Here is a 15052-nt window from a genome sequence, read left to right as displayed (position 1 = left end):
TGAACGAGGAAATAGCAAGAATCGTAGAGAATCGCACGAGAACACGTGCCAATTAGCGATCTTGCATTCATTTCATGCCTCGCCTTCGAACCGCCATCACAAAGGGAGGTTAGCGACTCAGGTTTGGTTTGGTTTATGGGGTTTAACGCCCCAAAGCTACACAGCGGAGTTAATCCCTGGCTAATTTTTGTGCTGTTGATAAATAGGAAAATAATAGCGTAAATTATTTTATTGCCCAAAGGTTATCCGAATACATCTGGGATCCGAATAGATGCATGACCTCATTATGTCAAGTACACTTTGCTCTACCAATTAAGGGTACAGCGGCGGTTATCCAATTTGCTATTTTCAGAGTTTGTGTGTGCGTGCGGGGGGGGGGGGGGGGGGGGGTTCGTCTAGCCTAACTTCGGGAATGTTCATCAGCGCCGCCCTCGTCCATCGCGGCGAACATAGGACATCCCGTTCAATTGCTAGTGCTAAGAGTGCTAAGTAGGAAAGAACGACATCTATAAGGTTGAAAGCGATAGCTGTGTGAAAAACCCTCTTATGCTCCCCACGGCAACAAGGCTGTCCTCGTTGAGCCATAGAACAGACAAGGATAGGGAAGAGGAGCTCGTTATTACATACATATTAAGCGAGCCAATAAAAAGCAAGTAATCATTAGAAAATGTTCGCATTTTGTGAAGTTGAACACTGAAAAATTTCCCGTTAAATTTTGCACTGATCAATACCACAAAATGGAAATATTTTCTAATTCTTTGCTTGGCCTAGTTGAATGTTCTCTCTTCCTTACTATGCACAACAAAGTGAGACAGGTCACTAAAAAAAAAAAAAAAAAAGCCTAGCGCTTTGGACAACCCAGGACTCTAGACGAAAATGACAATGACGAGCACTTACATCGTGATCTTGAAGTGATAGAAAAAGGTAGAACCTTGATCATTCGAAATAATGCACAGTAGAACGATAAAGATTTCCCAGAATTACACAGGAAAGCACGAAAATTAAGATTTATCAACGAAGAGTTTTAATGCAAGAATAGATATATCACTTACTGGCATGATATAGCTATCGACAGTTGTTATGAGTGCCGGCAGCGGCCTTCAGTTTGCGCTTTCGGTTTCAAATTTTGCAGAAGACAGCAGTTGGCGGGATACGGGGTCGCTATGCAAGAGCCTCCTGCCTCCCTGCAAACCTAACAGGTGCGAAAAGAAATAGGGTCTATATACAACGCCACCTTAAGGTGGCAAACGCAGTAAAATTTTGTATTGATGAAAAAAAAATGAAAAAAATCCTACGTGTTTCTGCGCATTTCAGTGAAAACCGCATCATGCTACTGTCTTTACTTCTCGGATTACTGTATTGTTATAAGTTCTGTCACTTCTGGACCACATGATATTTGTCTACGCCCGCCTTCCTTTCACCTAACATCGATGATTGCCGAACACACCTTCGTTTCGCGGCTGACGGGGCACGTGGCAGTTCACGCAGGAAAGCCAGCGATAAAGATGACCTGCGGGGTGCTTAATCAGGAGCGATAATCGGGGTTAAACCCCGACGTGCCCTCGCACACCAGAAATGTGTTACTTTTATTCGGCGACTGCTATATGACCAACAGATAGCGTCGATCAGATAAGCACCCACCTCTGGCTGGATAAATCAGGTTAATAATACGATGCGCGGTGGTCCGAATAGATTTTCCCCCTTCACTCTCTGTACCTCTTTTACTCTCGTTCCTATTTCTGTTGTTTGAGAAAGGAGGCTACAGAATAATTACAGGTCACAGGGACGAGGGCGAAGTTGGAGATGAAAGATGCACTCTGGCGCACAAGGTGAACTAAATAAATGTGTGGGGCGTGAGGTATAAGGAAGGGGTCGCAAGCCCCCCACCCCCCCCCCCCCTCCTCTCCCTCTTTTACCAACTTGCCCTTACGTGCCCAGAGAGCGGGTCCAACAAGACCGAAGACACCGCTCCGCACCCAACCTTTCCAGCCCCGCAGAAAATTTATGACAGCGCAACTACACCTTCCTTCGCTGCGGCCCTCTAAATACCACCCAGCTAACGTCCAAGATAGCATCTTGAACCACCTCACATGCCTCTCAGTGACGTCACGTACTTAGATAAGCGCTAAAAAGGCGACACATTTCAGTACGGCGATCGTTAGGGTTCTTATATGTCGTGCAAGGTGCAGTTTCCTTTCTTTTTAGTGGCATCTGTTGGGGCCATTGCTTTTACCGGTAGCGCATGCTTTCAAGCAAAATCACCAAAGAGGCCGAAAACAAGACGTGAGGCGCATCTACACGGCAGTTAAAGTTTTCTATTAGCTAAAGACTTGACCACAGGCGCTGGTCCTCAGCCGAATCAAAGATAGAAAATCGGCGTTCCTCACAAGGCGCCAAGGAGCAAAAATAAATGCCGTGGGTTAGAAAAGCCTTCGCAGAGCCAGCGTGCATGGTTTCTCACTGCGCCAGCTGGAGCCAATTAGTCCTCATATTTTAGTCACGATCGCAAGCTCAGCTGGAGAAGGAGAAACCGAGTTCTAGGAGGATGGAGTCAAGGTCTCCGTGCAGCAGCCGTCAACGAAAACTGGAGCAGTCGTGGTGGCTCCGGAGGTCCACAGAGAACAAACATAAGCACAGGAAATCGGTAGTAGAGAGACGGTTAAATTGCGAGACGATGATGGTCGATGAAGATAATGATGCGGATCGTACAAGGCATCAGTCGAACGAAGAGCAACATGGCTCTTTCGTCCGCTCGTGCGGCGACGTTGCAAGTTGGAGTAGAAATCTTGTACAAGGCGGTTTATTGAAGACAGAACCAAATACAGGGCAGATGAAGAAAAGAGTGTTCAGAGGCGGCCGAGACTCGGCGCGCTCTCCCAATTTCGCGCCAAAACATATTTTTAAGTTAGTTTTACCAAGTTTTGGGGGCACATCCTACGCATCAATCACGATCCCAATTTTGGTAGCCAATCCGAGGATTATGGAGCAACTTAAATGAGCCAATGGGGTGCCGGGGCTAATGAAGCTACTTTTTTTTTTTTTTTTTTTTTTTTTTTTCCGCGCCACGCGTTTCCTATAGCATGGTTATAGCCCCGCGAACCGACCTGAAAAGCAACCGTACAGCCACAGCGCCGCACGTGAAAGTGAACCACTTAAAAATGAACGAGTACGGCTAGCTTGTATTCGTGATTTGAAGAGCAAGATGCTCACCTGCCTCAAGAGTCCACTGTAGTGTACGTGGATGCAAGCATACAAGGCTGTGAAGCAAAAACTGCACTCTGCTGTCCGTGGAGACCTAGCCTGAATCAGACCTCTACGTTTCAACCTTTGGAACCACCTACATCTTTTTGCGCTGAGCTCGTGGCTGTTCAGGAGGCACTCTGTTCCATGACCACCATAACCGTGCTCCTTGCGGCCCACGTTATCATCCGCACTGACGCACTTCAAACAGTGCGTTTCCTCCCACGTGTCAACCGTTGCCCCAAAATATGTCAAAACACCCACCAGCTTGCGGCGCGCATCCATCTGTCAGTACGTATTGAGTGGGACCCACGGGACCTTCTGTCTTCCCAAAGTCACGCAGATTTTGCGACCCGCCTCGTGAGTCATGACTCATCATTTCCACGGCTCCTTGATGTGGACGACGATACCCTCCTTTTATCAAGAAAGAAACACGTCCGGCGCCACACATGTGTTCTTATCCCTCCGTGTGCGGCAACCCTCCCCCGTGGTCTCACCCGAGCAGAGGAGGTTGCGCTTAGGAGGATCCGGGTCGGGGTTGCCCTCACACCAGCTGTCACTCGGACGTGGACTCACTTCCGACACTTATGTTCCCGCCCAGGGTGTCCGATGTGCAACGGCGAAAATGTTGCAGCTGACATTCACCACTTCCTGTGGGACTACATAGCACTGAAAACGGCACGAATCCGGCACCTGACGATAGCTAGCCTCTCAGCAAGCAATCCTGCCTCGTATCGCTTGGATGCATGCAGGGACCACATCATCGCTCACTCCTAGATTTCATAAAACCAGCCAACCTTTTTCCTTTCGATTAATCCTTTGGATGTAAGACGTCATGTAAGGATGCAACGGCATGTAGGACGTCAGCATGAATTTGAAAGCTACTTTCGCTCCGAGCGCAATAATTTTCGCAGAATATCGAAGGACTAAATTTTGTGTACGCTCCAATTTTCATCCATCGCAATTGCAATCATTTGCAAAATGCATTAGTTTTAGTCGTGTAGAAAAATGGCATTAAATCGTGTAGCGTGTAGAAAAATGGCATTAAATCTAACAAATGTTGTTTGGTGGGAATAACATTAAATTTCTCCATGTAGCAGGGAGCGCAGGGACAGGTATTGCTATATGGACAATAATCTCACTCGTCGCGAGGCAGATGGTCGGTACTGAGAGAGAGAAAAAAAAAGGGGGGGGAATTCATCGGGGCTTTCGAGTGCATAAATGACTCGCAAATTTTAGGGAATGCTTCATACGGCAATAATTTATTCAAGATCGCTCGCTCGTTCTGCCCTCATTGGCCACGCATGCCAAATACTACTTATGTTTTTTATTTAGCTTCATTTTAATGACGAGTGTTTTTTTTTTTTTGTTTTTTTTTTTTAACTGCATTTTAATGACGAGTTTTAGCTGTAACTGCCCGATGACATCGAGGGCGACTCTCCGACATCGCTTAGTATATTTGACACAGTGCCGTGCGCGACAGCGATTGACGTTCGCACACCTCGGCAGAATGGCAGCGGGTGCGTGCGGCTCGGCTACATGCCTATGTTATAGTGCCTAGAATCCTGTGTCATCATCATGTGACGTAACTCAAAGCAGTGTTCTCCGCGCCCCACGCGGAATTTTTAATTTTTATTGGAGTCTTTTGCTTATTTAAAATTACTGCTTGCTTATTGTAAAAAAAAAAAAAATGTAATTGGGTACTGTGATGCCCAAGCCTTCAGCAATATAAATCAATCATTAACTCAGTGCGGTCGAAAAATCGCCGGAGTTGCCCTTTAATGAATTAAACACGGTGCTCCAAGAGCGTGGTACGTGAATTTAATGTCCTGTAAGCGATGCTTGTTAAGAGCCGCATGTCTAAATATTTTTTTCACTTTACCTAAGCGCATGAATTTCACGAAGCTTAGAATTTATCGAAGGTTGCAAGCGCTCGCTTTATCGCGTTTCATCCATTTCCGACTGTATGTATCACGCTATGAAACTTGTCATTGCCATCATACAAATCCGATCGTCACGGCTAATACCGTGGGGGATCCTCAATTAAGCAGATCAAAACGCGATTCCGTTGTAGGACCCCGTTCGCATCACGAATTCAGTAGGTATACCATTTTTTTTCAACTTGAACCAGCGAGCCTTCGCAACCTATGAGCGTGTGTGTGTCTGACAATACGAAAGATCTGGGTTCGACTTCCACCTCCACTGAAAAAGTTGGCTCAGTTTTCATTTCCGCTCAATTGTCTTCCTTCCGCCACGGAACTTCATTGAGAAATTTAGCGTCAACGTGCAAATTTCAAACCGCTCCTGAATTTTTCATCCGGATTTTTCGTTCGCGGCCAACGAGAACAACGATGACTCCGGATGTTCTGCGACACGGGACCCTTAGCGACATCGCATTAAAGTCTTGTAAATCCGGCCCATGAAGGGCGTAGAATGCCTCATATATTAGGACGAGGCGCGTGACCATGAGCACGCGTATAAAAAGAGCTTGCAAAGCAAAGAAACGATAACTGAAAAAGAAAAGGAAAACAGCGAATATTCTGTTGAAATAATTGATCAGTCGATGCCGCATACCCACAATAAAGCGGGGCACAACAATGCAGCTGGTCATTTAGCGCTTGTTTGTATAAAGGCACCCGGCGCGTGTACACATTAGTTTCTCCCAGGTGGCTGCAGCATCATTAACGTACTCGATTCTAAACAAACAGGCACCTTAATTTTATGCTTCACGCAACCGTAGAAAAATCAGCAAAAACTGAAAAAAACAAACAAACAAAGAATTCGCCGCCGCGAAAGTCGGAAATTCTCGACCCATATGGGCCCGTTTCACGCCACTATTGACCGACTTTCGAGCAACTTTCTTAGACATTTTGATAAAAAATACTAGTCAAACTCGATCGCCTACCGTATGTAATTATAGGTTTGCAATTTTCAGTTTTTATTTTTTGATAATTCGGCGGACATTTTTGGTTTGGTTTATGATATTCAAGTCCCAAAGCGACTCAGGCTATGAGAGACGCCGCAGTGTATGGCTCCAGAAATTTAACGTGCACTGACATCGTACAGCTAGCTGCACACGGGCGCCTTGCTTTTCCCCTCCATCGAAAAGCGGTCGCCGAGGCCGCTTTTCGATCCTGAGTCCTTGCGGGCACAGTAGTCAAGCGTCCTAACCACTATACCACCACGGCGGGGCAGGAAGGCGTGTTATGGTGTCTATATTTCAAAACGCAAGTTTAGGTTGATTTTCGTTTTCGGCGAATAATATTGCCAACGAATAAATTGCTGACATTTTTTTTTTTTTTAGGTGATTAAGCGGCAGTTCTGCATAATAAAAAGTCGCAGAGTCTATACTTTCGGCGTGTTGGTCAACATAAAAAGCTTATTTACCACTAACTAGCTCTTATAAGCTGCCGATGTCAATAAAAAACAACGCTAGTTAAATAACACTGTCGGCAGCAATGTTGAAGTTAACTTCTAAGAACTGCACGTTACCGTTACCGTAGCGCTGGGTTGAGTGAGGGGGCGAGGCATCCCGTGATTTGCATTTTGATGGCTCAGTCATTGTGGTAGCGAGGACACGGATACTTTTCGTGACGCACATGCATGGCTTTGTGTCAGTGTCCCATACGCAGCTAAGAAACCTAATTAATCGACTGTTTTAAGCGGGCGATGGTAGTAAACAGCTCTTACTAAGCAGGCGGCAAGAGGATAGTGCTTCCCGGTCTGTAGAGGCGGTTAAGCTAGCGGAGCAATGCCGCAAAGCGCACGACTGCACTACTTGATTCAACATCACCATCGCATCAAGAGGACTCTGGAATCCCTCCTTAGGTAATATTCAACTCGAATAAGCGTATAGCTTTTTGGGCCAGTTGGTGGATATATATGTATGGTACGCGAAAAAAACCAACGGAAAAGTCGCGTTCACATGCAGTATACACAGGACGACTTTGGTAATGTTATAATCGGCCGCGGGAAAACGCAGATAAGAGCAAGATGTCTTAGAAGAGCTTAAATTCGGGAAGTTGTGCACTGAATGCGTCAGCGACAGCTCTGTCAGGTTCACGCCAAAATAGTTCATGCTTGTCCCGCATTATCATCTCCCGTACAATGAATGCCTTTGTTTTGTGTTGGATTTGGTGACGTAGTGGTCGCTCTCGTGCATGTGTGCCATGCTTTGTTGCTGGAAGTTCACTAAGATAACACTTCAGTTGTGTTCCAGCGTCGTCCTGTGTTTTCCTTGTGAACGCGTCCTGCCCGCTGTTTTCTTTTCTTTCTTTTTTTTTTTCTTCAAATAAGCTAGCTAAGTTTGCGAGCCATTTGCGGTGAAAGCGAATACTGAAAACTTTATACTTTCCTCCGTTTTCTTCCTTTTTCTATTTAAACCGAACAGTACAACTCCCTCATTTAACCGAAAGCAATTTGACAGTCATCTCTGCGACATTTTCGGTACTGTTTTTGTGGCGCAGCTGCAGAAGCGTATAAATGAAGTGCAAGAATTTTAAATCCCACAATTTCTGCAATAATATTTTAAACCCAAATTTTGTTGCAACCCACTTTTCTATTTATTGCTTCAGTCCTGAGTGTATAGATAAAAAAGAAGCACCAGTAGACTTCTGCTTTCAACAGTTCACCTTTGGGTTCACCGGTGTCCCCACTTCCGCGTGTTTTTGTTTCAATGGGGAAAACAAGACGGGCGTCGGTTCTTGAGCTTTTCTCATAAGATCTCCGCAAAAGGCCTCCCAAGAGACGACGTTATGGCATTGACGAAGCCTGTTACAAATAAATTCGAGCCCGAATGTACTGCGTCTAGTCCTCTTCGATACATTCACCGCGTATATCCAGCGAAAGTCACTTCTCGGCTTTGTACGCCCAGGTCTCAATGATACATCCAACGGACATCGTTGCAGTCTGGGTGCTGCATGATTAGCCACGTTATAAACACACGGGTGGAGCAGGCCCGGGCATTTTGGAGCAGCTTTGGAGCAACGAAACGAGAGTTTTGGAGCATTGAATGATATTTTGGAGCACGTTTCTAAGGTCAAATGCGTTTGCTAATTGCAGCTTTCTTTTTCTGAAATACAAAAAATACAAAATCTCCAATCTGATACCCTTTTATGAAAGTTCAATGCCTTTCCAACTTTGCATTCATCTCTGACAAGACAAACGGACAACGTATGCAAAAATTAACACAGGCTACCTTAAAACAGCAGCTTGGAACAGACTAGCAGCAAACGGCACACTTGCTGGTGCACTTTATAACTGAGCACCTAGTCTGACCTAATGCATTTACCTATTTTGACTTGAGGTCCAAATCTCGAGTCTACCCCTGCGATGCGCTCTAGCAGCGATACTAACTTGGAGTTCAGATTAATGGGCACGACATTTCTGCTCCCTATCTTGTGCATATCTACTTGATTTTATTTATAATACACCTCAAAGCCCCCAGATATGGGGTATTGCATGATCCCTTTTGATCATGTGCCTGGTTATTACTGAGCACTGGTTATTTTGTCTGCCAAAAAGGCGCTTTCAGACCACAGTATATAACCCGCCTTGACAAGCTTGGCGCCAGTGCCGCTCCCGTGCTTTTTGCCAACCGTAGGATCGCAGACTGCAGCATGACCTCGATCGTCTTGCCTGTTTGCAAATATGGCGGAGGTCATAGAACACGGAATATTTTACTGCAGTTCGTCACTTGTTCATGGCTGCAGAACATTATGTAAACAGTTCACGTCAGAGAGGAAAACGCTATTTTCGCAACATTCGACATGCATGCATATCGTACAGTACCAAAGTCGTGATAATTGTAGATAATGCACTTTCTTGCGATATCAAAATAAACTTCTTGGTGAGGGAAGTCAAAATATCGATGATGTATGTCGGCATGCGTTAGCGACAAGTTCTGCTAAACTGTGACCGACTGTCAGCCTACGAACACGTGCGTGGACGGATGCTTCATGTTCATGTGCGGAAAGCTTATTGTGAGCTCCGGTGCATCTTTTCGCGAAATATTAAAAAAAAAAAGAAAAAAAGAGAGAGATAGCGAAAGGAAGCGAAAGAGCGAACAGATAACGAGCTTAATCCACGGTTGCGAGGCGGTAGGGGATCCTATGATGCGTGAAAACTTAATTGAGTTCAGGACTGATCGAGGGGGCGTGTCAGGGCACGCAATCAACGCAGCGCTTAGGCAGTTTAGCGCCTCAACAAAAAACGGCTCAAAATGAAAAAGACGCCGAGTAACCGCAACACGTATACATATATTCCTCTTGTTCAGCTCGTATGCGACCGCCGTGTATACACGAAATATACGTCAACGAACATTGCGAAGAGTTATAGAAAGAAAAAAAAAAAAAAAAAAAGCAAAGTGGTAAGTGAGCACAACATTGTTTATCCAAAGAAGATTTAATCATCTCGCCTCGTTAATGAAAGACAAAAGTCGCGAGCGTTCCAAATTTTATTCCTGTCACTACCTGCGCTGATTATAACAGTGAAACCTCGATCATCACACACATTCTAACCATGCCGCGGCATCTTCAGCACTTAACTCTGACAACAAAGTAAGCCTACCATTGGCATTTCTGGCCTCTCAAGTTAGCACCCCAAGCAGGTTGAGTCGCTGAGCGGTCGAAGGACAGGTGAAACGGCCGGCCGCAATCGGCATGTGCCACAAAGAAGGACGCCGCGTACGCAGGAATGCCCCACCTTGGGACACTGCTGCAGCTGCGTTTTAAGCACTCACGGAAGATATATAATTCGCAGAAGCACAAACCTTTGATCTGCATAGCCCGAGCAGCGTGACCCTCCGGCGAGCGAGCCTTCATGCCGATCTGGCTGAAGCCTCCGCCACCATCGGCAGCTAGCGCGCCGTTGGCGTACTCCATCGCAGCAGGCCTGCTTGCCTGCCTGCTTGAAAAACACACGAAGCGCTCGCTGTCTCCCCGTCTAATCCATGTTGTATGCGTACGGCCCGCTGACCACCACTAAGGTCCGTGTGTATCCTGTGACGCCGCTGCGGTCGCTCACAACCGCCACAAAACCGCTGTCACACGCGCGCACACCAGCTACCCAGCACCACGTAGACAACACACCAGCAGCGCTGTGGGCACGCCGAACACCTCTCCGCAGCACCGTGAGCCGCCGTCACATTCAGCGACGTTCGGGGAAGCTCTTTCGGGCCGAGGCGGAAAAAAATACGAGCCAGCAAAGAACCGCTGCCTTTTTCTTCGTTTAATTTTCCAGCGCGCTCTCGCGCTGGCGTGCTAGCCGGACTGACAACATTCCGATCCGCGCGCGCTCGCTGGTTTCGCCGCGCCGCGGCGCCGCGCCGTGAAGCACGTTGCGGCTTACCTTACTTCTGGGGAGCATTAGTACCTAGGCCATACCTAGGTTTTTCAATGCATTTCAAGACTTTGCTCGAGCATGAAAGTGCCAGGCGTCTGGCTGCCACTGGTTTAGCCAATAAGGGAGGCATTTTCTCCGATCAATACCGTTATTGTAAGTCATCTTTTCTTGCGACATCTTCGAGAAAATCGAGCATCCAGAGCTGATCCAGAGAATGGATTCGGCAAGGTAGCTTGTATGTCCCTAGGATTGCGGGTCAACAAGTGTCGGGATTACATTTGCAAATCGCTGTTATTCAGTAACGGGCTAAGGTTTTAACTTCGTTATCTTAAGTTATGCATTTCAAACGAATACATTGTTGTTGTTTTTTTTTTCGAATGTTTCTTACTTAGCAGACGAATGACATACAAGACAACAGCAGACGCCACACATACGTACCATACATGTCAGTTAGGAAACTCTGTTGCCAAACATGACCAGTCACAGGCCACAGCATGCACTTTTTGGACCTTACAGATTGTCCTGCCATCTAGAAGCGAGCAGTAAAAGGAATTTGTTCTTATTAGCATTCGTTCTTGTCAAAACATCGCTTGTTTTCTTTATTTTCCTTTTTATGTCTTAATTACATCTACGGCTGTTACATTCAAGGATTTTTATTACTTCGTTTTTTCTTTCAACTTAATTGGTTGCCAGGTGCACGGCCGGTCTCGAAGGAGAGAGAGCGCGCGCTCTCTCCCTCGAGACCGGCCGTGCCAGGTGGTCACAGTTTACTGTAATGACCGCGGGCGCCGCCACTATCCGTAAACGCCGTTACCCGTTACCGCCTCAGCTTCGACGGGGGCGGTACTGCGTTAGTTCGCGTTCAGTTGGGAATGCTCTGTGATTGGTTGGAAGCACTTCCACTCAAAGCCTCTTAGAACCTGCCGCGACGTTAAAGCGTTCAGTTCAGCGGAAGTGCTTCCAACCAATCTTTATTTAAGGAACAGCGCAATTAAAGGACGGGACACAGGAAAGCACAAACACAAGACGCCTCTTGTGTCTCTGTGTCCCGTCCTTCGCGCTGTTCCTTAAATATGCAAAACCAACTAGCCCGCCAACTCGCTCTTATTATCCAACCAATCACAGAGCGTTCCAAAACTGAACGCCAACTGAACGCAGTTCTGCATGGAGAAAGGAAAGAACTCCTCCCTTCATGCAGTTCTGTAATACCGTCCCGAGGCCATATGGAAAGTTTCGGAATCGGTATAGTATAATCAATATAATTCTCGTTTAATATATAGACAATTGAGAGGGAAATGAGGGGCTCGTTATTGTAGAGTTTAAATGAGCTGACAGTCACGAGTCCAAAGCAAACGTTAGGGATTTCTTTTTCATGTTTTGTTGTTGGTATCTGACAAGAATTAGTCTTATGGTGATTACCGGAATAAAGAATTTTATAATGGAAAGCGGAAGGAGAAACAACACTCACAACAAAACATGAAAAAAAAATCCACAACGTTTGCTTTGGACTCGTAGACTCTACAATATATATATATATATATATATATATATATATATATATATATATATATATATATATATATAGTTCAGTCGTTCAGTCGTGTCCGACTCTTCGTGACCCTATGGACCATATGTCACGCCACGCTTTCCGGTCTCTCACTATCTTCCTAACGTCACATAACTTCATATATATATATAATTCTCGTCTATATATATATATATATATATATATATATATATATATATATATATATAGACGAGAATTAGGCACGCCGTGTGAGCGCTCGGCGTCAGTGTGGCCTTTGCATCAAGCGACAATTGCTGAGCTTACTATTGATTAGAAACTCTATGCGCCTTCTCCCAATCCCAACACCACGAGTCCAACGTCCAACCACGTCCACTCCAAGAGTAACCAACATAAATCCGCTCCTTACGAACCTCACTATAAAACCTTTTTTTGTTGTTGCAAAAGCAACATTACGCCAGGTTTCGCCTCGTCGCGTAGCCGGTGGCCGGTGGGCACGAATGGCCTTGAACAGCCGTTGCCTAGCAACCGTTTCAGCCGAGCTCTTTCAGATGACGCCGCAGTCAGCGCCGCCGCGCTAGGTGCACCAATCTCTTTCTCTATGGGTGCGCATCGAGGCGCCCTACACCGCTCGCTCCCGCCAGATGTTTTGCCTTGAGTGAGTGAGTCAACTTTATTGTCCGACAGAAAAGGCTCTTTTCTACGCCAGGTCCTCCCCACTAGAGGAGAGGCTCCTTGGGGCAGGTGAGAATCCGTTTCAGATGCTGGCCAAAATCCCCTGGATCTCGGCGGCCTCTTCAGCCAGTCGAACCGCTAGTAGCTGGTGTTCCGGGGTTGGGCTTTCCAGCAAAGCCTCCCACGCTCCTCTACTATCAATTTTGTTTGCCCTACCTGGGGAATGCAAACACTCCCATATTATATGGTTCAGGGTGCCCCTCTGCCCGCAAATCCTGCAGCTCTCATCTTCAAAATCTGGGAATATATATTTATTTAAAACCGGATTTGGATAAACATCTTGCAAACACCTCCATGCTGTCATTTGTTTCCCATCTAGTGTCTTGTCTGGAGGGGGTAGTTTCAGACGCTGCGTCACATCATAATACGACAGCAGACGCCCTTCTCTGCTGTAGCCTTCCTCAGGTTGCTCATTCCGACCTGCTCGGTAGTAGATATCTCGAGCCAGGTTGTGAGCAACCTATTGCCACTAACAGATTCGTGCGCTACGGTCCAAGCCATATTAATTGTCCTATCCAATTCTTTTTGTCTTAGAATTTTGAGTGCCATGTTTTGTTGCGAAATCAACAATCCGACAGCCAAAGCGAGACATAGGGTGGCCGCAGCTACACCGTGCACGTGAAGAGGCGTAGCTATGGTCTCATCATAAAAAAAGACCTGTCTCCACCGGGAATTGAATTTCCATCCCTTGGATCATCGGATCCCCAGCCGAGCGGTTTAACCAACTGATCCACGCCTGAGACTGTGAATAGCGGATCCTAATTCTCCTTCTCTAGCGTGAGCATGGTAGTATGATGATGTATTTCGGGCGAGCGTGTACTCAGCAAGAACGCTCACTCGGGCCTCTCCTTTCCTGTGAGAGGGTGACATTAGAATCAGTCTACCATGACATTTGAATTCACGTCACCCCTATGCCACGTGCAGGAGCTGCCGACACGGGTCGCTCATTTCATATGGGAGGGTGATATCAGAATCAGACTGCCATAAATCATCCTCCCAAAACCGTTTGCATTCTCCTAACCCGTACGACACGCAGGCATGCGGCTTGGTGAAGCGTGACTTTATATGTGGGCTGGTAGGTTACGCTCTCGCGTCATACCGTTAAAGTACGTATTAGCTTAAGTGTCCCCAATAATGTAGCATCTTAACTGATAGAGCGTGACTGGGGAATAACGTAGCAGGCAAAAGAAGCTTCCGCCATTTGCTTTCGCAATTCAACTAGGGTTAACCAAAGCTAAACCACAAACTTTTTTTTTTTTTTTTTTTTTTTTTCTGGCACTCTGTGATCTCGAGCAACGGCGTTCGAATAGAAACTGATGCCGTTTCTCACGCCATCCTTGACGTCGAGCCTGAAAACTTCGCTGCGACACCCATCGCAAATTCGCAATTGAGATGGATGGACGAATGGACGGACAGATATGGAATAGATGTCAGCTGAAAAGCTGTATGGGTATCTGCCAGCTACAGCTGCTGCTGCGCGGATTGGCAGCGAGATCGGCAGCCGTGTGGAGAAGGGGAAGAGGACATCGAGACAGCGTATACCTACACTTTATAGAAATGCTTATACTGTGATGCAAATCTCAGACTGGCAACCATAGCTCCTAACAGTAGTGAACGCCATTATGGCCGCGCGCAAGATGATGGATATTACTTCTGACTGAATAATATATGTAGGCGGACCAAACATCTAATATAAAGCACAAATTAAGTTACCACTAAATGTTGGGACTAGGAGCACGGTTAGGTGAAGATAACTTTTTTCGGCGTGCTTCGAACGACGCAACAGCTCCGTATGTAGAGAAAAGGGAGGTCGGTCATTAGGAAAATATATAATGAGTTATGGTGTTTGAAATCCTTTAGTTTTTATACTACGCTTAGCTCTCATTTCTGTTATTGAGACTGTTTGTGAAACACAAAGAAAGGCCTCTTTTATTTTCATCGCTTGAAAGGGCACACCGTGGTTAGAAGCAATGCAGCAATTTTTGTGCCCTTCAAGCTGCACGAAAATTGGCGGGCTGCATGCAAGCGTAGCAGACGACATAAAAGGAACCGATCGAAGCGCCTGCACAGTTGTAATTTTTTAAATGCTTTAAATATAATGCACAACCCATTATAAAAACTAATTACGTTTTATATTTGTACCTTCGTATTTAAAAAAAAAAAGCGATACAGGCAAAAGCGTTTGAATGGGCAAGCGTTATGTCCGTGCGC

General features: G+C 46.1%; 1 protein-coding gene across 1 annotated transcript in view; it reads right to left on the bottom strand.

Annotated features, from left to right (window-relative positions):
* Positions 1 to 10539, bottom strand: part of jbug (filamin-type immunoglobulin domains fbug) — a 161699-nt gene extending 151160 nt beyond the window's left edge. Inside the window, exon 1 of the mRNA XM_084594126.1 lies at positions 10010 to 10539. Coding sequence (XP_084450252.1) covers positions 10010 to 10121 — 112 coding nt within the window. The 5' untranslated portion in view covers positions 10122 to 10539. The remainder of the gene's footprint in view (positions 1 to 10009) is intronic.
* Positions 10540 to 15052: the final 4513 nt, after the last annotated feature.

The sequence above is a fragment of the Amblyomma maculatum genome, chromosome 2, assembly GCF_055883805.1.
Source record: "Amblyomma maculatum isolate TAMU_Amacu chromosome 2, ASM5588380v1, whole genome shotgun sequence".
Lineage (NCBI taxonomy): Eukaryota > Metazoa > Arthropoda > Arachnida > Ixodida > Ixodidae > Amblyomma > Amblyomma maculatum.
The sequence above is the reverse complement of the archived record's forward strand: the minus strand, read 5'-3'. Positions and strand labels throughout refer to the sequence as shown.